The 23041-nt window shown below is 44.3% G+C and overlaps 1 protein-coding gene across 4 annotated transcripts in view; it reads right to left on the bottom strand.

The window, feature by feature from the left end:
* Positions 1 to 23041, bottom strand: part of ebf1a (EBF transcription factor 1a) — a 414365-nt gene that overhangs the window by 157723 nt on the left and 233601 nt on the right. For 3 of the 4 annotated variants that reach the window (XM_067996543.1, XM_067996541.1, XM_067996540.1), the window contains exon 8: positions 13994 to 14135. In XM_067996543.1, the coding sequence (XP_067852644.1) occupies positions 13994 to 14135 (142 nt within the window). The remainder of the gene's footprint in view (positions 1 to 13993; positions 14136 to 23041) is intronic. The other variant, XM_067996542.1, reaches the window with a different exon arrangement.

The following is a 23041-nucleotide window of genomic DNA, read 5'->3' on the forward strand; positions in this document are numbered from 1 at the left end:
TCTCCCTTTTGGTACATCTGTTCGTACAGTGCCTCACAGTTCCATGTCTCACAGCCGTAGGGATTTCATATAGAGGTTTCTGCGGTTCCTGCACACAGACTGTGCACAGAATAATATTATGCTCCATCGGGAGAAAGCTAGATGTGGTAAAGAAAATGAATCCCACAGTATCCCTCTTTGCTGCCTTTCAGAGTGCCTGTGCCAAAACTAATAAAACTAAAATCTCTATAACGTCCTGTTTAACATACTTACAGCTACTTTCCAATTTTCAGCCTGTATATATTATTACTACACTAACACTGAGGCCACATTATGTGTTTTTTTTATATGTTAACTCTTCAACAACTGCACCTCTGTTGGCTTTTGACTACAGCCCTCCCCTTTACTTCCCTTCCTCTCCTGAAGGTGTTGACTCCTGCTGGGATACAGTTCCATGGGCTCCCTCCACTGCCTGTTCTTCGTGTGTGAGCCTAGGCTGTGCACTTTCCTGGTCCACCCTTCCATCAGCAAATGAGCCTTCAGAGGAGCTCACCTACATCACCATGGCATCAGAACCTCGAGGAACAGGAGCACAGGTACAACAGGCCAATTAAACACAAGGAGCTGTGTAAGAGAGGCCAGCTATGGTAATTATTGGTACATAGGAGGACATTGGCACAAAGCAGTAAATATCAAGACTGTCTGGACGTGTAACGCAAACCAAACACCTGAATGTGGACGGCTTACCAATTCATTCAGTTCAAATAAATACTTCAAGAATTTCTAGTAGGATGTAATTTGTTTGCACCTCCTCCCCTCTTTTTTCCCTCCTTTTGAATTTACAGTATTCTCTCTGCCAGCTTCCCACTGTACATGAGGAGTTCAGACTCCTCCACAGTACAGGCCCCGATATTGCTTCATGCTCTGCAAACCAGGGCTTCAAAGAGTATGTTAAATTGGGCTTTTTGTCATTTTCATTTTAACTCCAGCAGCTGATAATGCCACTGGCTCTGGTGAGAGCTGTTTCAGCATCAGCAAGCTCCTGTGATGGCTTTGTGAGGCATTGCACCACTTGAGGTGGTACCTGATGAGCCACACAAGACCATAAGGTCCCCGTCTTGATTCCTGGGTCTGTTGCTGAATCAACAACAATTGACCTTGGTGTTCCTGGGTTATCAAGGGGAAATAAATCAGCCAGAATAACTCATTGCTGTCCAATGACTCCTGCTGATAAGTATTTGGGACTTTGGGTGAAGGCGGAATTGATTTCAGCTATAATGTCGTACAGGCCAAGCTAGAAAACTAACAAAAGCTGACCAACAGCTTAAATAAAACCCAATGCAACCCTCAAAAAAGCCTACATAGGTATACACAAGATTCGGACCAAGTCCCATTCATCCATCACCCCTGTGCTCGCTGACCTACATTGGTTCCCAGTCTGGCAAGGCCTCAGTTTTAAAATTATCACACTTATTTTCAAATCCCTCCATGGCCTCACTCTTCCCTATCCCTGTAAACTCCTCCAGCCCTACAACCCTCTGAGATCGCTGCGCTCCTCCAATTCTGGCCTCTTGCGCATGTCTGATTTTCATCGCTCCACCATTGGCGGCCGTGCCTTCAGCTGCCTAGGGCCTAAGCTCTGGAATTCCCTCCCTAAACCTCTCCGTCTCTCCACTCTATCTACTCCTTTAAGAGGCTCCTTAAAACCTACCTCATTGACCAAGCTTTAGGTCATCTGTCCTAATATCCCTTTAGGTGTCAAATTTTGTTTGATAACGCTCCTGTGAAGCGCCCTGGGACGTTTTACTACATTAAAGGCGCTATATAAATGCAAGTTGTTGTCGATGTTATTCAACGGCAGGACAAGAAAGGATGAGTACATAGGAACATAGGAAAAGGAGTAGGCCGTTCAGCCCCTCATCCTGCTCCGCCACTCAATTAGATCATGGCTGATCTGAATTAGATCGTGGCTGAGCACATGAAAGCCTGAAGGGGAAATACAAATGTTGAAGGAACAAAATTGGGGGTCGATTCCTGGGGAAGTCCAGGAGCATGCATCCCCCAGAAAAATGTTGAATTTGTACATTAACGATGATGCATGCTGGTTTATTATAAGCACTTCACAATTAATAGATTTTTAATCTAAAAAAATAAAGTGATATTAGGATTTTCAATGGACCAACCAAACCTTCAATTACCTGTTAGCTCAACAGTCGCTCTCCCACATCCAGCCCCCCACTGCCAAGGTTCTCAATCAGCCACCGGACTCGGGACGAGTGGGGGGATTGGAAGCAGAGGGAGGGCCTGGTTGTACTTATCTGTGTCAGCAAACATAAAATCATACAGCACAGAAGGAGGCCATTCAACCCGTCGTGCCTGTGCTGGTTTCTTTGAAAGGGCTATCTAATTAGTGCCGCTCACCTGCTCTTTCCCCAGGGCCCTCCTACCACCTAGGGGCAAAGCGGGCAGTGTCGCAACAGCTGCCCATTATATGCCCCGCCCAACACTCAGTCCTACTGAAGTCATAACTGGCGCTCGATGCGACACGGCCCATTTTGCACTACCACTCAAAGCAAATTTCTAGCCCCTCGAGTGGGTCTCCACACCGACTGTGCGAAAACACTGACACTTAGCAATTATGAGTGCCCTCCATGGCCAGATTTGCTGCTGATACTTACTGCCTATTCTTGTATGTGAAGAACTGTTACTTGTTGGGGGTACTGAAGAGTCCCCGGTGCCCGTGAGACTGTACCCCAGAAAAGAGGTGAGACCAGTAAAGGGAAGGCCATTGGCAACAAAACAAAAAAATGCCTGCTATCTGGTGAGTGCAAAGAGTTCACAAGAACTAACCCTCTCCCAACAAATCATATTCCAGCATGCCTTCCCTGTCTCCAGGACATACAAGGCAACACACACATCACTGCCATGTCAACTAAACAAAAACACTCCTAATTATTTATTTTTGATCACCAGCAGCCAAGCTGTCTGCTACGATGTAAAGGTCATACTGTTGCACAAATCTTTACACATTATAAATAAAATCTACCCAAGTCCAGTCATGACACGGGGTTGTATGTGGCCTGTGTTACTGGGAATACTGCCCCTGAAATTGGGAGCTGAGCCTGAATGGGCATGCTTAAGCTCCTGGGGTCTTTGCTTTGCTGCCTTGACTAGCCTGAAACAATACAGCAGAGGCCTGACTCACCTGCAAGGCTGATGTTTCAGGCAGTAGGGGGGCTGAATTTCCTTGTGGCATTTCCCCACTGTAAATTCGGCGGAAGTTTGGCGGAAACCCCGTTTCGGTGGAGGAGCGGGAGAAGCCCCGAGGAAATTCAGCCCCGAAGTGTTTCTTTTAGATGCTGGAACTTTCTAGGTCTGAATAACTCAACACACACTGAACAGTGCCCATCTTGGCAGGAAGTAAAAGTACTGCCCTGTGTAGACAGAGTAGGCAGGTCCCAGGATCAACCCTGGTCTGTGCTAAGTTACTTGCTCAGAGTGACAATGGGCTGCTACCATTGGCCTCCAAACTCCCGAGCCAGGGTTTCTGCTGGATAGCCATGTGTTTGGATGTCAGAATTGGGCATGGCTTCATGGTCTAATAGCTCACCCACTAAAACTCATCATGCAGGTTCATATTTGAAGAACAGTAAATTGTTTGGTCATCAGAGCACCATGGATACTGGATGTAATGGGAACACCAGGAAGCTAACACCTAAGTGAAGCGCACAGAGATGGAGTGACATATAGGAAGCAAATTGATCTTATAAACTTTCCCTATTGACATTAAAGTCTTTCATTATTATGGGGTAACCAGGCCAGCCGTATATATAAGAATTTTTGGGAGCTCTTAATGATCCTTTCAATATAACAACAACTTGCATTTATATGGCGTCTTTAACGTAGTAAAACGTCCCAAGGTGCTTCACAGGAGCGTTATCAGACAAAATTTGACACCGAGCCACATAAGGAGATATTAGGACAGGTGACCAAAAGCTTGGTCAAAGAGGTAGGTTTTAAGGAGCGACTTAAAGGAGGAGAAAGAGGCGGAGAGGTTTAAGGAGGGAATTCCGGAGCTTAGGGCCCACACATCTGAAGGCATGGCCGACAATGGTGGAGCAATGAAAATCGGGGGTGCACAAGAGGCCAGCATTAGAGGAGCCCAATGTATATATCTATATATAGATTTGTATATAGAGAGAGATGTGGGGGAGTTTAAATGGATTTCTGTTCTTGATATAGAGCTATATTCACCAGGAGCATATATTTGGAATTCAGGAACAGAGGTCACCATGCTCTGCGGGATATTCCGTCCTTTAATTTGAATTTGCAAAATCTACCTTATATAGCTTGCGCAGGTTGACGTAAAAAGTATGCGTCTCTTCTCAACCCTCCACTGCACAGCATCGTGTTATGGAGGCAAGAGATTTGCATATCTCTGACAGTGCATTTCTTGTCGCTTGTAGCTGTAATGATACATAAACTGATGGAGTCGTTTCTCGCAGGCAGTCTGTCAGAACGATGCCCTGGCCTTGCCTGGATGTGTATCAGATCATTAGATAATAAAGTGTTAGATCAAGCAGACTGACAGGATCTGCGACTATCATTTTCCGACAGGGCAGTGTTTTTTGCCACAGGGAGAAAAAAAGGAACTAATCCTTATTCTGATCCCTACTTAGGATAGATTAAAGCAAGCTTGCCACTTTACATTTTTTTTAATTCTCCCCTAATTTTCTCTCCCCCTCTCCTAGATGCTTGGGGGTTTCTCACTAGTATCTTGCCCATGTGAAAAGTCTTCACTTGTCAGCAGGTTATACGACCACATGGGGCTTCATGGCCAAGCCTGTCCTCACCCGATGGGCACACTTTTCTATCACTGCCTAGCAGCCAAAGAAGAAACCCTGATTTAAGCCCCACTCCAGAGACTTGAGCACATAAGCTAAGCTGACAGATCAGTGCAGTACTGAGGGAGTTCTGCCCTGTCAGAGATGATGTTCAACCAAAGTCTTGTCTGCCCTCTCAGGTGGACATAAAAGATCCTGGTGTCCTGGCCAACATTTATCCCTCAACCAACACCATCAAAACAGATTATCTGGTCATTTATCTCATTTAGGACATTACTGTGTAAATATGTTTGACTATTTTACAACAGTAACTACGCTTCAAAAGTACTTCATTGGCTGTGAAGCCCTTTAGGACATGAAAAGTGCTATATAAATGCAGGATCTCTCTTCTTATAATCTTTACCAGTGCAGTTCTTTGTTTCCCCCCTCCCCACTCCATTTTTCTCTCCTGCTCCCCGAAGGTGTTCATTCTTGTTCAGGTACAGTTCTTCAGGCACAAGTATCTTGCCCAAGGGACCTCCCATCATGCGCAAGCCTAGACAGTGAGTGTCAGCAGCTCAATCGACTGCAGAGGGCATCACTGCTCACCCGATCTTGTCCTCACCCAATGTCCTCACAAGATGCATCCTTTCCAGCTGGAGTCACTGGATAGTGATCATGAATGGGATTCAGGCTTGATTTTTCCCTTCTCTGGTCCAAAAGCACTGAGATCAATCATGGACACCCTTGCTAGTCTGGCTGACATCAGCTAACTTAGTTCTGACTGGGATCTTTCTGGCCTGTAGGGCTCAGTGACACACTGGGCACAGCTTTTACTGACTGAAACTGCAGAGAATCCAGGGCAAAGGAAGGTTCTAGAATTTCTTAGCTAAGGCCAACCAATTGAGCCTTTAAAAAAAAAATGCACGTCAGATTTAAGTTCTTCTGTAATGTTTTCCAGCAAATCTTGAAATAATTATTATATTGTATTAACATAGTTATATCAAGTCTACAGCACAGAAACAGGTCATTCGGCCCAAAAGGTCTATGCCGGCGTTTATGCTCCACACAAACCTCCTTCCACCCCTCTTCATCTAACCCTATCAGCATATTCTTCTATTCCTTTCTCTCTCATGTGCTTATTTAGCTTCCCCTTAAATGTATCTATGCTATTCGCCTCAACTACTACTTGTGGTAGTGAGTTACACATTCTTACCACTCTTTGGGAAAATAAATTTCTCCTGAATTCCCTATTGGGTTCATTAGTGACTATCTTATATTTATGACCTCTAGTTTTGGACACCCCCACAACTGGAAATATTTTCTCCATGTCTACCCTATCAAACCTTTTCATTATCTTAAAGCCCTTTATTGGGTCACCCCTCAGTCTTCTCTTTTCTAGAGAAAAGAGTCCCAGCTTGTTCAGCTTTTTCTGATAAGTATGTCCTCTCAGTTCTGGTATCATTCTTGTGAATCTGTTTTGCATCTTCTCCAATGCCTCTATATCCTTTTTATAATGTGGAGACCAGAACTGTGCACAGAACATAAGAAATAGGAGCAGGAGTAGGACATACGGCCCCTCGAGCCTGCTCCATTGTTCAATCAGATCATGGCTGATCTTCGACCTCAACTCCACTTTCCCACCCGATCCCCATATCCCTTGATTCCCCTAGAGTCCAAAAATCTATCCATCTCAGTCTTGAACATAGGAACATAGGAACAGGAGTAGGCCATTCAGCCCCTCGTGCCTGCTCCACCATTTGATAAGATCATGGCTGATCTGTGATCTAGCTCCATATACCTGCCTTTGGCCCATATCCCTTAATTCCTTTGGTTGCCAAAAAGCTATCCATCTCAGATTTAAATTTAGCAATTGAGCTCGTATCAATTGCCGTTTGCAGAAGAGAGTTCCAAACTTCTACCACCCTTTGTGACTCAGCATCCACAGCCCTCTGGGGTAGAGAATTCCAAAGATTCACAACCCTCTGAGTGAAGAAATTCCTCTTCATCTCAGTCTTGAATGGCCGACCCCTTATCCTGTGACTATGCCCCCTAGTTCGAGGCTCTCCAGCCAGGGGAAACAATCTCTCAGCATCTACCCTGTCAAGCCCCCTCATAATCTTATACGTTTCAATGAGATCACCTCTCATTCCTCTAAACTCCAGAGAGTATAGGCCAATACCTACAGTACTCCAAGTGTGGTCTAACCAAGGTTCTTTACATGTTTAACATAACTTCTCTGGGATTATAATGGTAGATATCAGTTCTCTAATTGTGGGTTACAGACAGCAGTGATGCAAGGATGCATCACACTAATTGGCTTCACTAATAATTAAATCTATAAGACAAAGAAATATTGCTTTCCAAAATTGTTCAAAAATGATACATATATTGTTAAATAGAAGTGAATTTGGAGGCATCCATTAACTCATAATAAATACCTAGAGTTATTAGACTGGCAAAAACGATCATCCATCCCTCTTAGTTTATTGCTACAGTTATTTATCTGTGATTTAAGTTCCATTTTGTGATAAAGTGCAATGTGTAATCAGTTCAGGAAATCCTTTAAATCATTATAGCCTCAACAAACAGGGACAATAACCACTGGCTCTTCACACTGACTGCCCGGCCCGGCTCCTTCAGATCGGTGGGAGAGGTGTTTGCCTTGTGGTGGTGGGAGGGGCGGGGGGGGGGGGGGGGTGGGGTGGGCACCATGCAAAGGTTCGGTTTGGGGCCCCTTGCATTTTACTCGACAACCATACTAAATACCACCGACTTAACCTGCTGTCAGATCCACACGTGTACGATTGTGGAAAGGCCCGTTTGCAGCAGGTGATAGAAAAATAGTCAAGATGATCAGGGATCGGCTATTACCATTGTGTGGGTGACCTTTCACTGGATCCGGATGGGTCCTCTGACTGGCTCAGGATTCCCCATGTGATTGCCCATGTTGCACAGTCCTAACATCACCCCTGCGGACCGGCTATTCTTTCTTTTTCTTTCCTCTATTTTTTAATTTGAATAATATATTTTTGTTCCCTAATTTTTCTTGCTGTAACAAAGCAGGCGCCGGAAGCAGAGAACAGCAGCAGTGACAATAGGGCAAAGGGATGCAATGGGGGTGAAATTCCTCTCGGGAGTTAGCACAAAACAGGCAATAGCGAGTCGGCCACCGTTTTACACTCCGCCCGATTTTCTTCCCCATTGCAAGTCGATGGAGAACAAAATCGGACAGGGTGTAAAATGGGTTTCCAACTCGCTATCACCCATTTTGCGCTAACTCCCGAGACCGATTGCACCCCCAATGAATGACGTAGGGCTGGAAGTCATGTAACATTGGGGGCTATATAGTATGTGGAGATTTTCAACGGGGATTACTGGCAAATAAAGAGGCTTCTGTACATTACTATCGGTGGCAGTTTGATTGGTGTCTGCTTACAACGACACAGCGTGGGAGATTTGAGTTACAATGCTGGTTCCTCATCGCTCTCTGACCAGGGAGAGCGCGGGGTCACAACTCGATTCACCCAAATGCCGGTTACATTTTAATATTAACAAGCAACTGACACGGATAGGTGGGGTGGGCACCATGCAAAGGTTCGGTTTGGGGCCCCTTGCATTTTACTAGACGACCATACTGGTAGTGCTGTCTCCTAACTTTTTGCAACCTCACAACAGACTGTAGTAAAAACATAAAATGCTGGAAGTGAGCGGCTTGTCTGTCAGGGTCTGAAAAAAAAGATGGGTTAAAGTTTCAGGCGTGAACCCTTCAAATTAAGCGCCTTGGCACGTTTTGCTATGTTAAAGGCGCTGTATAAATGCAATTTGCTGTTGTTGTTGAAATGATCCATCACCCGAAAAGTTAGCCCGCCATTTTTTTTTCTCTTTTCGGATGTTGACAGACTCGCTGCGCAGTTTTGGTTTTCCTTTCAGATTTTTATCACCGTAATGACGCTGTATGTGACGTGATGCGGAAATGGCGCGACCTCCAGTTGGAGATGAGCTAACACAGCTTGCTTAAATATGCAGCGAGCAAGTTCACGGCCTAACTACGCCACGCAGTTTGGGCCGAGGCTAGGGTTGCCAACATACTCCTGAAGGTGTCATCACATGACACATATTCCCGCCATCAGTCGCCCGACACGATCATACTCGTGGTGCACCGCCTCCCCACGGCTAATTGGAAAGCGAACAGGCCTTTCATTGCCCGATCGGATGATTTTTGGCTGACAGTTAAACATTCTTCTTTCGCATCGCAGATATTTTTATAACTAATAACCAAAGTGTTCAAAGAAAATATCTTTTAAAAGACAATTTTTTAATGCCCCTGTGATTTTTCTCCCGAGTTTGCTTTCAGCAGTGCTGTGGAGTTTAATTCCTGGAGACTCCAGGGCAACCCTGGAGGGTTAGCAACCCTAGCCGAGGCAGGCACGACCTAAACCACTTCGCATTGACGCAAGCTTTTCTTTTGTCTGACTGCAGGTTGGAGGAGTCGGTGTTTGCCTCTGTCAGAAGATAGTCGAGGCATTGTAACAGTTTGTTCTTTCAGACAGTGTGCTTCCTGGTCTAAGCCTTTCCTGTCCTGACAACTGGCACTGGGTTTTTTTTTTCCTCTCTGCTGCCTAAAAATAACTTTTAACAACTTCAAGGTTAAAGGCAATGCGATACATTCAGGAAGACATTGGGGATAATTTCAACTGATTCACACCCATGGTTCAAGTCTAGTTATTATTATGTCATTTCCAGGGCACTGTACTGTATGCGTTAGGATGGGTGGTGGGGCGAGTAGTTGCAAAGAGAGTACAAGCTTATAAGGTCAAAAAAGAAAGAAAAAATACAGGGGCACTGTGGGAATGTGGCTGTCCAGACACCATTACAGTTATCCTGTGACAATGATAAACAGCAATGATCCACTTAGGAAATGGGAGAGTGAGAAAGGACTTGGAAAAAAAAGAAGGAAATTGTGTGCATATGTGAAAATATCTTCCAGAAAACATACCAGTGCAAACACAATGAGATCCGGACAATGATGGGATATCTTTTATGAACAGGAGATGAGGTTTGTAAAGAGCCAACCAGGAAATGATAGCAATTCCATACATAGGGACACAGGTCAGCATTATTTAAAGAAACAGGGCCCTTTCTGCACACGCAGGCTACATATCAACGTTCGGTGCTGCCGCCTCTTTACTATGTTCGAGCACTAGCCCTGAGGCCCCTCATGCCTCATAAACATTCTACATGATTCCCAGGGGGTAAAATTTGACTTCAGCGGTAGCACAAAGCAGGCAATAGCAAATCGGCAATTTGTTTTACACCCCACCCGATTCACAGGAATAAAACAAGCTGCCGATTCGCTGCCGCCCGGATAGCGCTGCCCCCCACAGTCAGATTTCACTGCCCCCACCAGCGTCTTGGTGCAGTCTGGTGTCCAGCATTCCAGGTTACAAAGCATGGGGACCTGTGCTTAGCATTGAAAATTATTGCAGAACCAGGCGGCCAGCTGTGGGAATATTCTGGATGTTTCCACAACCGTTAGTGACTTAAAGTGAGGTTAGATCCCCTCCTGTCCTGAAGGTGATGATCCATTCAGGGGTACAGTTCCATATCCTCTGGTATCTCACCCAAGTGACCCTTCTTCATGTGTGAGGTTAAACGGTGAATGGCAGCAGGCTGTTCGGCTGTGAAAGGGCAACACAGTTTAACCACATCCTGCCCTCACCCCACTGCCAAACGCATGCATTTCCCAGCAGAGGTCGGGCGCAGGAACGCTGACTAATTTTCTCCTCCCTACCCTCAGGGCCACCATCACTAATTGTCGTGTCACCACTGCTAATCCACGCTGAGATCGGCTAATCTCGGTGCAGGAATCAAAACGGGAGCCACATCACGTGGTGCCTCTACCGCTATGCCATTGGGTAGCATTGTGCAGAGTCGAGCCCAGTGGCAGAGACGCAACTCCAAAATTCAGAGCTCTGAGCTTAATTTTTCCCACATTTTCAATTCAGAATTCCAAACACTTCAGAGCAATTTCAAAAACAGAAGGCACTTTCACTGTCGAAAGCCTGAACTGTGTCTGTAATTGGGGAAATACACAAAAATCCAAATAGATCTAACAGGCTCAGTTCCGATCAGTAGAGATTTTGAGACATAACCTGAAGCTGAAGTCCCAAACCAGTTATACTTAACCCTCTCCAACAACATAAACCACAGGAAGCTGTGGCAGAGATCTATATCAGGGACTGCGTCAGCGCTTTCAAACTTTATCACAGTTTCATGCATAGCTCGCCAAATGAAATTTCTAACTCTTATGAAACTAGGAGGGTATAATCGTTTGGCTAATTGGGATAACATATCAGCGCATTATGCTAATTCAATCTCATTTGCTTATGCCAATTAAGTTAATTAGAAAAGAGGCTTTCCTCCATAACGGCAAATGCATAAGAATAATCTTTATAAAACTTAAGAGAGTGTAATTGTTATGCTATTATGGCTAACTTATGAAGAAATTATGCTAATTGTAACTAATTTACATATGAAATTGAACCAATTAGAACATAATTTTCCCTTATGATTCAACTTGAGAGTACAGGTAATGCCAATACTCCCCTAACTTTAGTGATGCTATAGTGTAACACATAAAGTGGCTGATTAAATTAAATCTACCCTCTTTCATTACTCTGCCAAACAGGAAGAATCCTGTTTGATTGCTTGTTACACAAGCTTGGCCTTACGGTATATTGGATGCTAGGCTCTATAGTATATCGCATATGTTGCCCTATAGTATATCGGATGCACGACCCTATAGTGCATCCGATATACTATAGGGCAATATATAGCACATATCAGATGCGTGATCCTATAGTATATTGGATAGGTGCCCTATAGGTGTCAATCTTGGCTCAGTTGATAGCAATCTTGCCTCTGAGTCAGAAGGTCATAGTTTGAAGCCCCACTCCAGAGACTTGAGCACATAATTTAGACTGACACTTCCAGTGCAGTACTGAGTGAGCGCTGCACTGTCGGAGGTGCCGACTTTCGGATGAGATGTTAAACCGAGCCCACATCTTCCCTCTCAGGTGGACGTAAAAGATCCCATGGCACTAATTCGAAAAATTGCAGGCAAGCTCCCATGGTGTCCTGGCCAATATTTATTCCTCAACCAATATCACTAATTATCATCATTTACCTCAGTGCTGTGTGTGGGACCTTGCTGTGCATAAATTGGCTACCGCATTTCCCTACATGACAACAGTGACTGCATTTCAAAAGTATTTAATTGGCTGTAAAGTGCTTTGGGACATTCTGAGGTCTAAAAAGGTGCTATATAAATGCAAGTTCTTTCTTTCTATAGTATATTGGATGGTTGGGTCTATAGTATATTGGATGGTTGGGTCTATAGTATATTGGATGGTTGGGTCTATAGTATATTGGATGGTTGGGTCTATAGTATATTGGATGGTTGGGTCTATAGTATATTGGATGGTTGGGTCTGCAGTATATTGGATGGTTGGGTCTATAGTATATTGGATGGTTGGGTCTATAGTATATTGGATGGTTGGGTCTATAGTATATTGGATGGTCGTGTCTATAGTATGTTGAATGCTTTACTCTATAATATAAGGAGATGATTAACCATCACATGTTCCTTTATCAACTGAGTTGGTAATAGCAACATGTAATATAAAGAAGTTCCCAGGTTCGGTTCCTGGTTTGTGTTGAGTTAGCCGATCTCAGCCAGTGTAGCAGTTAAGCTGTTACAATTGGCCTTGGTGATTCTCGGCTCGAGAGGAGAAAATGACTCAGTGCCTGGCGTTCTTGAAAATGAACGGCATGTCCGCAAAGTAACGAGGCAATGCGGGAAATTTCGGGAGAAGAAGAATGAAAATACAGATGAAAGAGAGAACTGCAAATTTCTTAGAACAGATTAGATTTATCTGCGAGGCTTGGATAATGTGTATTTTTTCAATTGAGAAACTTTGGTGACGAGCCAAGGCCCACGGTGGGAGATACCATCAAAGTTGCAAAGAGGTAAATCAGGAATAAAAGACTGAAGGAGGTGAGGAATTCCACTGTTTTGAGATCCTGGAAATGAATGAGCTATGAGTAGGAGATGGTGCCATAAGTTTTGATTTCAATATAATGAAGAAGAAGATTTTGCACTGTTAATGTAGTGTTAGGAGATTCATGCACCACAGTGCGTGAGGTGAAACATTAACAAATAGTCAGCCCAGGAGTGCAAAATATTCAAAAGGATTAATGATGAGGGCAAGTGACTTGGTGTGTAGTGACATCCTCCAACAAGTCCTGCAACTTTCTTCAGTTAACTCCTGTATCGTGACTGGAACGTGAGAACGACAATTTTGCAGTAAGTCCCACAGGCAGTGACACTGACGGCTTTTCTAAGTGGATCTGAGTGATAACAAACCACTTGCCTTATTAATAACCAAATGGGAAGCCATTTCAAATAGTCAGTCCTTGATTTGTTGTATACTTGTAATCAATTCATTTAAATTTAGATTTACAAGGATGATACCAGAAATGAGAGGTTATACCTTTGAGGAAAGATTGAACAAGCTGGGGCTCTTTTCTCTGGAAAAGAGAAGGCTGAGGGGTGACCTGATAGAGGTCATTAAAATTATGAACGGGTTTGATAGGGTAGACGTAGAGAAGATGTTTCCACTTGTCGGGGAGACCAGAACTAGGGGCCATAAATATAAGATAGTCACCAATAAATCCAGTAAGGAATTCAAGAGAAACTCCTTTACCCAGAGAGTGGTTAGAATGTGGAATTCACTACTACAAGGAGTGGTTGAGGCGAATAGCATAGATACATTTAAGGGAAAGCTAGATAAACACATGAGGGAGAAAGGAATAGAAGGTTATGTTGAGAGGGTTAGATGAATTAGGGTGGGAGGAGGCTCGTGCGGAGCATAAACAATGGCACAGACCAGTTGGGCCGAATGGCCTGTTTCTGTGCTGTACATTCTGTGTAATTCTATGTAACTGACGCCTGTTTGCACCAACAGCAGCAAATGCCATGTCATCTTAATTAATTACTCAAGGAAACAAAATGTTCTCCTAGAAACAAGGCAGCTGGAACATTGGAACACAGAACTTCGCAAGCATGTACAAATTAGGTTGGGGGGGGTGGGTGGGATAGCGTTAACCAATGAAAGTAATATGCCTACCATGTTCCAGATAAGAGGGCGTACCTTCAGAGGGATCGAGCCTTCGAGCCCTCCGACCGTGTTTGGAGTTGTTGTGGACGAACATATTGTCGGAAACGGCCAGCACGTGGCCATCCACGTTCACCGTTGTGGAGACAACGACCTGCGGAGGGAGAGATGAGAGAGCGTTAACGAGATGCTTTGCGATTTGAGAGACTACCAGTAATCAAGGACCTTTCAGAACCCGCCCTACCTGCCCAATCATTTTGTTCTAGCGAAAAGAAAACAAGCGAGGTAGAAATCCTTTAGAAAACATCGCCAGGTCCTTGGGCAGGGAGAAGAAAAGGGAAACAAAATACTTTTCGGGACAGAGAAAGTAAACCTGGAACACTGATTTCAGATATGCCAGGGCAAAAGGGCAGAAGTTTAGGCTCGTGAAGGGCAAGTTTAGGGCAAATCTCAAGAAGTATTTCTTTACACGGAGGGTGATCAGCAGCTAGAAGTAGTTGCCAGGAAGGGTAGTTGAGGCCACGGACACTTTATAATTTGAAGAAAGAGCTGGCTCCTGTGATGGGAAGACCATAGAATCAGTATTCAGGAAGGATGAGGTCAAAGGGGGCCTAGGATCTTCTTCATCTGAACTTATCATGCACACTTGTTCCAGTTATGGTCTACCCATTCCAGATGCAATTTAAATGTTGTCACATATCAAAAAACTGGACAGAAGACCCCAGTTCCCTCCTTGGTCAGTTGTTGAGTTAACCAACCTCTCCAGGGGACTTGGTTACAGCATTTCTGAGCCAGAGAAGGGAAAAGTTGACTCCTGCTTGATATGCAGAATCCCCCTTGCTGGCTGTGTACATTTGTGGATGTTGGTACCCCACGCCAACTGTCCTGACTCTTCATGAAGAAGAATCATTTGCACAAGGCAACGGAGGTTGCTGGAATCTGTGGAACCATATCTCAAACAAAACAAAGTGCCTTCAAGAGAGAAAGGAAGAAGAACACTGGGTGGAATTTTCCTACCTTGCACCCTCCCATCCTGTACTGTCCGGAAACTTGAGCTCATCCAAAACTCTGCCGCCCGTGTCCTAACTCGCACCAAGTCCCATTCAGCCATCAGCCCTGTGCTCACTGACCTACATTGACTCCCGGTCTGGCAAATCTTGATTTTAAAATTCTTATCCTTGTTTTCAAATCCCTCCATGGCCTCGCCCCGCCCCATCTCTGTAACTTCCTCCGGCCCTAGAACCCTCTGAGATCTCTGCGCTCCTCCAATTCTGGCCTCCCCCGATTTTCATCACTCCACCGTTGGCAGCCATGCCTTCAGCTGCCTAGGCTCTACGCTCTGCAATTCCCTGCCTAAACCTCTCTGCTTCCACCTCCCTCTCTTCCTTTAAGTCACTCCTTAAAACGTACCTATTTGACCAAACTTTTGATCACCTGTTCTAATATCTCGGTGTCAAATTTTGTTTGATAATCGCTCCTGTGAAATGCCATGGGACGTTTTACTGCACTAAAGGCGCTATATAAATGCAAGTTGTTGTTGTTATTGGAGTGGGAATCAAATTATTTTGAATCACTGTACTTATTTAATCAAATATTAGTTGTGATAAACAACGCTGGTATTTGCAATTGGTTTTCTCCAGGTTCGTAAGCGATTGTCATGCTCTTGTGTCCATATTCTATCCACATCGGTATTAAACATCTCTCCCTGATGCCTTAATTAGTAAAGGTACTACCCAGTGTGGAACTGAGCCATATGCACCAGGACATTCCCAAGTATGATCTTCAATCAGTGCTGAGAACCAATCTCAGTCAACTAAAATTGATCTTTTGGGGGGAAATAGGAGTCAGAGTTCCTGCTCCTAATCACTATCCCGCAATTCCTGATGGAAAATACGCATGTGTAGACATCAAGTGAAGACAGGATTGGGCTCAGCTGTGATGCCCTTTAAAGACAGAAAGAAAAAAACTTGCATTTATATAGCGTCTTTCACAGCCTCAGGATGTCCAAAAGCACTTCACAGCCAATTAAGTACTTTTAAAGTGTAGTCACTATTGTAATATAGGAAATGTGACAGCCAATTTGCGCACAGCAAGTATATTCAAGGCTGAGATCGATAGATTTTTGGACACTAAGGGAATCAAGGGATATGGGAATCGGGCGGGAAAGTGGAGTTGAGGTCGAAGATCAGCCATGATCTTATTGAATGGTGGAGCAGACTCGAGGGGCTGTGTGGCCTACTCCTGCTCCTATTTCTTATGTTCTTATGTTCTTAGCAAGGTCCCACAAACAGCAATGTGATAATGACCAGGTAATCTGTTTTAGTGATGTTGGTTGAGGGATAAATATTGGCCAGTACACTTGGGAAAACTCCCCTGCTGTTCTTCAAATAGTGCCGTAGAATCTTTTGCACCCACCCGAAGGGCAGACAGGGCCTCAGTTTAACGTCTCATTCAAAAGATGGTGCCTCTGACAGTGCAGCACTCCCTCAGTACTGCACTGAAGTGTCAGCTTAGATTTGTGCTCAAGTCTCTGAAGTGGGTCTTGAACCCTCAACCTTCTGACTCAGAGGTGAGAGTGCTATCAGTGAACCAAGGCTGACACCTACAAGGGCGTCGAAGGTCAAATACCCTACCAACACTCACTGTCAAAGCGAACACCTGCAGCATGACTACTTGGAAGCTTAAGTCGCCGTCTTCAGGAGAGGAGGAATGAAAAGAGAAGGACATTGGTAAAAACAAAAGATGTCCATTGTGCATAGTGTGCTTCTTGGACATCATGGCAAGCACCCCCAACTTCCAAAATCCATTTCACAGTCTTGGAGCTCCCAATCCTCTCACTGCGGTAATTATCTGGCAAGTATATGCTGGGGCTAAAAGGATTAAATTATGAGACCAGGTTGCATAGACTAGGCTGGTATTCCGTTGAATATAGGAGATTAAGGGGTGATCTAATTGAGGTGTTCAAGATGAATAAAGGATTTGATAGAGTAGATGGAGAGAAACTTATTCCTCTGGTGGGGGAGTCCAGAACAAGGGGACATAACCTTAAATTAGAGCTAGGCCGTTCAGGGGTGATGACAGCAAACATTTCTTCACACAAAGGGTAGTGGAAATCTGGAACTGTCACCCACAAAAAGCTATTGAGGCTGCGGGTGGCGTTGATTGAAAATTTCAAAACTGAGATTGATACATTTTTGTTAGGCAAGGATATTAAGGGTTACAGAACCATAGTGGGCAGACGGAGTTAGATACAGATCAGCCATGATCTAATTGAATGTCAGAACAGGCTCAAATGGGTGACTGGCCTACTCCTGTTTCTATGTTCCTATGAGACAGATTTACATTTTGCATTGGCGTTGAGCTGAATCAGAGATGAAGACAGTTTCATGTACATACGTTGCACATCTTATACCATAGCCAGCTTCAAGTGGAACAAAAACGGGTTCAGGGTGCGAGACAATTAGAGATATTCAAGGACAGTTGAGATCCCTGACATGCCACACGGCCAATGAAATTGGTGTGAACGTGCATGATGCGGAACAAGATGTAACTGTGCACAGCACACGCACCGCATTTAAAGCTGCACAATCCCGTGTTTATTTAAAAAAGCTCACCAATTTCGTTTCAAAGGTAAACGTGTTTTGTGTATGGCTTGGCCGATCGAGCCTTGTGTTCTGGCTCAATACAAGAGAGGTTGAAGTACATCGGGTACTTGGCTAAGAAAGCCGATGGAGAAGGAAAATTGTCTGTGTGTTGAAAGGGTCAGTCTTCATACATAAACCCCCTGTGATCCTCAATCAGCGTTCAATCTATTAATCCCAGTGTAAAGTAGGACTTCTCTCCATTCATCCAGAACAGAGATGATCCATCAGCCTATCAGCAGAACACAATCACATTCTAAAAATCAAATATGTTGAAAGTAAACCCAATTTTTCCTCTTCTATCCGAGGAGATGCATTGTTGTCTTTTTTTATGAGGGGCTCAAGCCCCTTGCTTTTCTCCTCAGCCCCTTGGTCTCCACAGGCAACGTGCAACCTACTGCTAACTTGGTCAATGAAGCACTAAAGCAAGTTGTGATCATTTTTTTTATAAAACAAAATTTACAAGTGTAATAAACGACAGCAAGTTGTTTATGACATCTTAAAGTAAGACCTGATGGTGAATATCCCCTCTTTAAAATTGTGCCCGCAGGTAAGTTTATCTCTTAAAAATAGGGGCTGATGGTATGTCTCCCTCCCTCTTTGAAATAATGTTGAATTATGAGTGCCCCTTTTGAAAAGGGGTCCTACTGGCAAGTCTCCCTGCTTAAAAGAGCAATGGCGAACATTTGAAGAAATATTTCATAATTCTCAACCAATATACATTCCATTGAGAAATAAAAACTCCACGGGAAAAGTGATCCATCCATGGTTAACTAAAGAAGTTAAGAATAGCATTAGATTAAAAGAGGAGACTTATAATGTTGCCAAGAAGAGTAGTAAGCCTGAGGATTGGAAAAGTTTTAGAAACCAGCAAAGGATGACCAAAAAATTGAGAAAGAGGGAGAAAGTAGAAAATGAGAGTAATCGAGCAAGAAATATAAAAACAGACTGTAAGAGCTTCTACAAGTACATAAAAAGGAGGAGAGTAGCAAAAGCAAACGTGGGTCCCTTGGAGGCTGAGACAGGAGAAATTATAATGGGGAATAAGGAAATGGCAGCGACGTTAAATAAATATTTTGTATCTGTCTCCACAGTAGAAGACACAAAAAACATACCAAAAATAGTGGGGAACCAAGGGGCTAATAAGAATGAGGAACTTAAAGTAATTAATATTAGTAAAGAAAAAGTACTGGAGAAATTAATGGGACTAAAAGCCGACAAATCCTCTGGACCTGATGGCCTACATCCTAGAGTTCTAAAAGAGGCGGCTGCAGAGATAGTGGATGCATTGGATGTGATCTTCCAAAATTCCCTAGATTCTAGAACGGTCCCAGTAGATTGGAAGGAAGCAAATGTAACACCGCTATTCAAGAAAGGAGGGAGAGAGAAAATAGGGAACTTCAGGCCAATTGGCCTGACATCAGTTGTTGGAAAAATGCTGGAATCCATTATTAAGGACGTGGCAACAGGGCAGTTAGAAAATCATAATATGATTAGGCAGAGTCAACATGGCTTTATGAAAGGAAAATCATGCTTGACAAATCCAATAGAGTTTTTTGAGGATGTAACTAGCAGGGTAGATAAAAGGGAACCAGTGGCTGTAGTATATTTGGATTTTCAAAAGGCATTTGATAAGGTGCCACGCAAAAGGTTGTTACACAAGATTAGGGCTCATGGGGTTGGAGGTAACATATTAGCATGGATAGAGGATTGGTTAACGGACAGAAAACAGAGAGTAGGAATAAACCCTGTCATTTTCAGGTTGGCAGGCTGTAGCCAGCAGGGTACCGCAAGGATCAGTGCTTGGGCCTCAGCTATTTACAATCTATATTAATAACTTAGAGGAAGGGACCAAGTGTAATGTATCCAAGTTTGCTGACAATACAAAGCTAGGTGGGAAAGTAAGCTGTGAGGGGGACACAAAGAGTAAAGGGATATAGACAGGTTAAGTGAGTGGACAAGTAGGTGGCAGATGGATTAATGTGAGGTTATTCACTTTGGTAGGAAGGATAGGAAAACGGAATATTTTTAAATGGCGAGAAACTATTAAATGTTGGTGTTCAGAGGGATTTGGATGTCCTTGTACATAAAACACAGAAAGTTAACGTGCAGGTACAGCAAGCAATTAGGAAGGCAAATGGTATGTTAGTCTTTATTGCAAGGGGGTTAGAGTACAAGAGTAAGGAGGTCTTGCTGCAATTATACAGGGCTTTGGTGGGACCACACCTGGAGTACTGTGTGTAGTTTTGGTCTCCTTATCTAAGGAAGGATATACTTGCCTTAGAGGATCACTAGATTGATTCCTGGGAGGAGAGGGTTGTCCTTTGAGGAGAGATTGAGTAGAATGGGCTTATACTCTTTGGAGTTTAGAAGAAGGCGAGGTAATCTCATTGAAACATATAAGATTCTAAGGCTCGACAGGGTAGATGCTGAGAGGCTGTTTCCCCTGGCTGGAGAGTCCGGAACGGGGGGGCATAGTCTCTGGTTAAGGGGTCGTCCATTTAGGACTGAGATGAAGAGAAATTTCTTCACTCAGAGGGTTGTGAATCTTTGGAATTCTCTACCCCAAAGGGCTGTGGAGGCTGAGTCGTTGAATACATTCAAGGCTGAGATCGATAGATTTTTGGACTCCAGGGGAATCAAGGGATATGTGGATCAGGCGGGCAAGTGAAGATCAGCCATGATCTTATTGAGTGGCAGAGCAGGCTCGAAGGGGCGTATGGCCTACTCCTGCTCCTATTTCTTATTTTCTTGTGTTCTTATTCTTGTGATGAGATTCTTTCTTTAAAAGGAGTCCTGATGTTGTAACTTCTTCTCAAAGGGTTCGTGATGGTGAAACTCCAATTGAAAAGCGGGTCCTGATGGCAAAATATCTGCTTTAAAGTGGATCCTAGCAGTCAGATTCCCTCATTTGAAGTGTTTTGATGATTAGACTCCCTCTTATAAGGGACACTGATGGAGAGATACTGACCTAGATTTTCTGCCGGAGTTATGCCAGGGAGCCAGAATGCGGCAGGCAATTCCTCAGAAGCCCTTCCGCCAGTGTTCAAATGCTTTGCAAATGACGGAGAGCTATCATATGACATAATTTCCGCCATTTTCACGTTAGCAATGGTGGATGCTGAGGGATGCCTGTTCGTCCCTGGTGTCCAGCGTTACTATGGATGATGAAGCAAGACTTTTAAAATTTAAATGGCCAGAAAGCCTGTGCAATTGATTGCAGATAGATTGATTGACTGATTGATTGATTAACTGATTGACTAATTGATTGATTGATTGATTGATTGATTGCAGATTTATTGCACAGGCTTAGGGCATGATTTTTAAAAATGATCAATTCTTTTCTTCACTGGCAGCAAGCAGGCCGCCAGCCATGTCACAGGGTCTTGGGGAGGCCGTCAGCATTATTTAAGTGTCATTTTAATCCTGCGCGGTACTGAGGGAGTGCTGCACTGTCGGAGGCGCCGTCTTTTGGATAAGACGTTAAACCGAGGCCCCATCTGCCATCTCTGGTGGACGTAAAAGATTGCATGATGCTATCAAACCCCCTCCCCCCACCCCCAATTATCTGGTCATTATCTCATTGCTGTTTGTGGGAGCTTGCTGTGCGCAAATTGGCTGCCGCGTTTCCTACATTACGACAGTGACTAAACTTCAAAAAGTACTTCATTGGTTGTAAAATGTTTTGGGATGACCTGAGGTTGTTAAAGGCGCTATAGAAATACAAGTACTTTCTTTCTTAAATGACCCTGATCCGAGAAAATTTGCCAGGTGGATCCTGGCAGCCGGCGGGAGTTCACCCCACCCCCTCACCGTATTTTGTGGCGTTACGGCCACGTGAAAGATCCAGCCTGCTCTATTGAAAAGGTGACCAGGCCTTTGGACTCTCTTTACAGGCACTTTTACATGAATGCTGTGCATTGCTGAGGGTTGCGTGCCCTCCCACTTGTGACCTTGCACGCATATGTAAAGGAGGCAAAACCCAAGCCTGGAACGATACCCTCCGTGGGTCGCGAGAGTGCCGAAAATGTGGGCTGCCTTCTATTACCCTCCAATGAGGGGGTCGGTGAGGGAGAAGTAACGCAGAAGTGGTTAAAAATGGGAGACCAGGGATTAGAGCGCAGGTCTCATGGAATCATATGCCTCGATATTAACACCCCGACAACGGGCGGGAGAGGGTTAAAAATGAACCCTCCCATCATTGTATGCCGAGGGCCAGAATCAGAGAAAAACCCCCTCGGGCTGAGTGTGTAAGAACTGATGAATGTAATGTAATGTAATGTATCTGTAATCGATAATCTGTACTGATTGTAATACAATGAGGCACCCTAGGATGGCATGAACTGTATGTACCATGTATGGTGTGTAACTGTATTGTTTGTATCGTGATTTTTTAATTGCACTATATATACTGTTGCAAATTGTATGACCTGTATTGTATTATTTGAAGTGTGATTTGAATTGTATTGTATGTACCGTTACAAATTTTATGAATAAAATGTATTTTTGAAACAAAAAATTATGAAAAAATGGGAAACGGGTCACCAACCCGCCATGTGCGCGCTCGTTGTGTATTGTGACGTCCAGGTGTCCCACCGTGGACAGGCGGGACACTTCATTAACAAAATTTAAACCCGGCTCCCACAGTGCAATTGGAGCTTGATTTAAATTTTACAGATTCCACTTGGGTTTCCGGGACTCGGGAAACCCGGCAGTGAAAGCGAGGCGGGAGCTGCCGGCTCCACGAGGTAAGCGCCTCTTCCAACGATCCCCCAGCCCCTCGAGGAAGCCTTCGGCCTCCTCTCTGCCGATTGCGGCCTCCTCCCACCCAGCCCCAGCGGCCTCTCTTTCCCTCCAGCCAATCGCGGCTGATCCCACCCTTCCTGATCGCTGACCTTCCTCCCTCCCGATTGCCGGGAACCGTCCCTAAGAGTCCCCGGTGGTGGCCTCCTGTCGTTGGCTTTCCCGCCCGGCAGCCGGCCAGGCTGTCAATCTGGCCAGCTACCGGGTGGGAAACAGAGGAAAAAAATGATAATGAGGTCCTGCCATAGAATGATGCAGCACAGAAGGAAGCCATTCAGTCCATTGAGGCTCCATGAAAGAGCTGTCCAATCAGTCCCATTCCCCTGCTCTTGCCCCGTAGCTCTGCAAAGTTTTCCATTTCAAGTATTTATCCAATTCCCTTTTGAAAGTTACAATTCAATCTGCTTCTACCACCCTTTCAGGCAGTGCATTCCAGATCATAATAACTGCTAGCACCACCTCACTTGCCGTGTTCTTAGCACTGAAGAACTTTGAATGGCCCTGTAGGTACTATCTAAAAAGACTCACACTTCTGCTGTTTTATCGTTTTGTCTTTGCGTTGACAGGGTCATTCAGAATTTAATGCCAGTGTCCAAATTAATATTTCCCGCTTCCA

Source organism: Heptranchias perlo, chromosome 14, assembly GCF_035084215.1.
Source record: "Heptranchias perlo isolate sHepPer1 chromosome 14, sHepPer1.hap1, whole genome shotgun sequence".
Taxonomy (NCBI): domain Eukaryota; kingdom Metazoa; phylum Chordata; class Chondrichthyes; order Hexanchiformes; family Hexanchidae; genus Heptranchias; species Heptranchias perlo.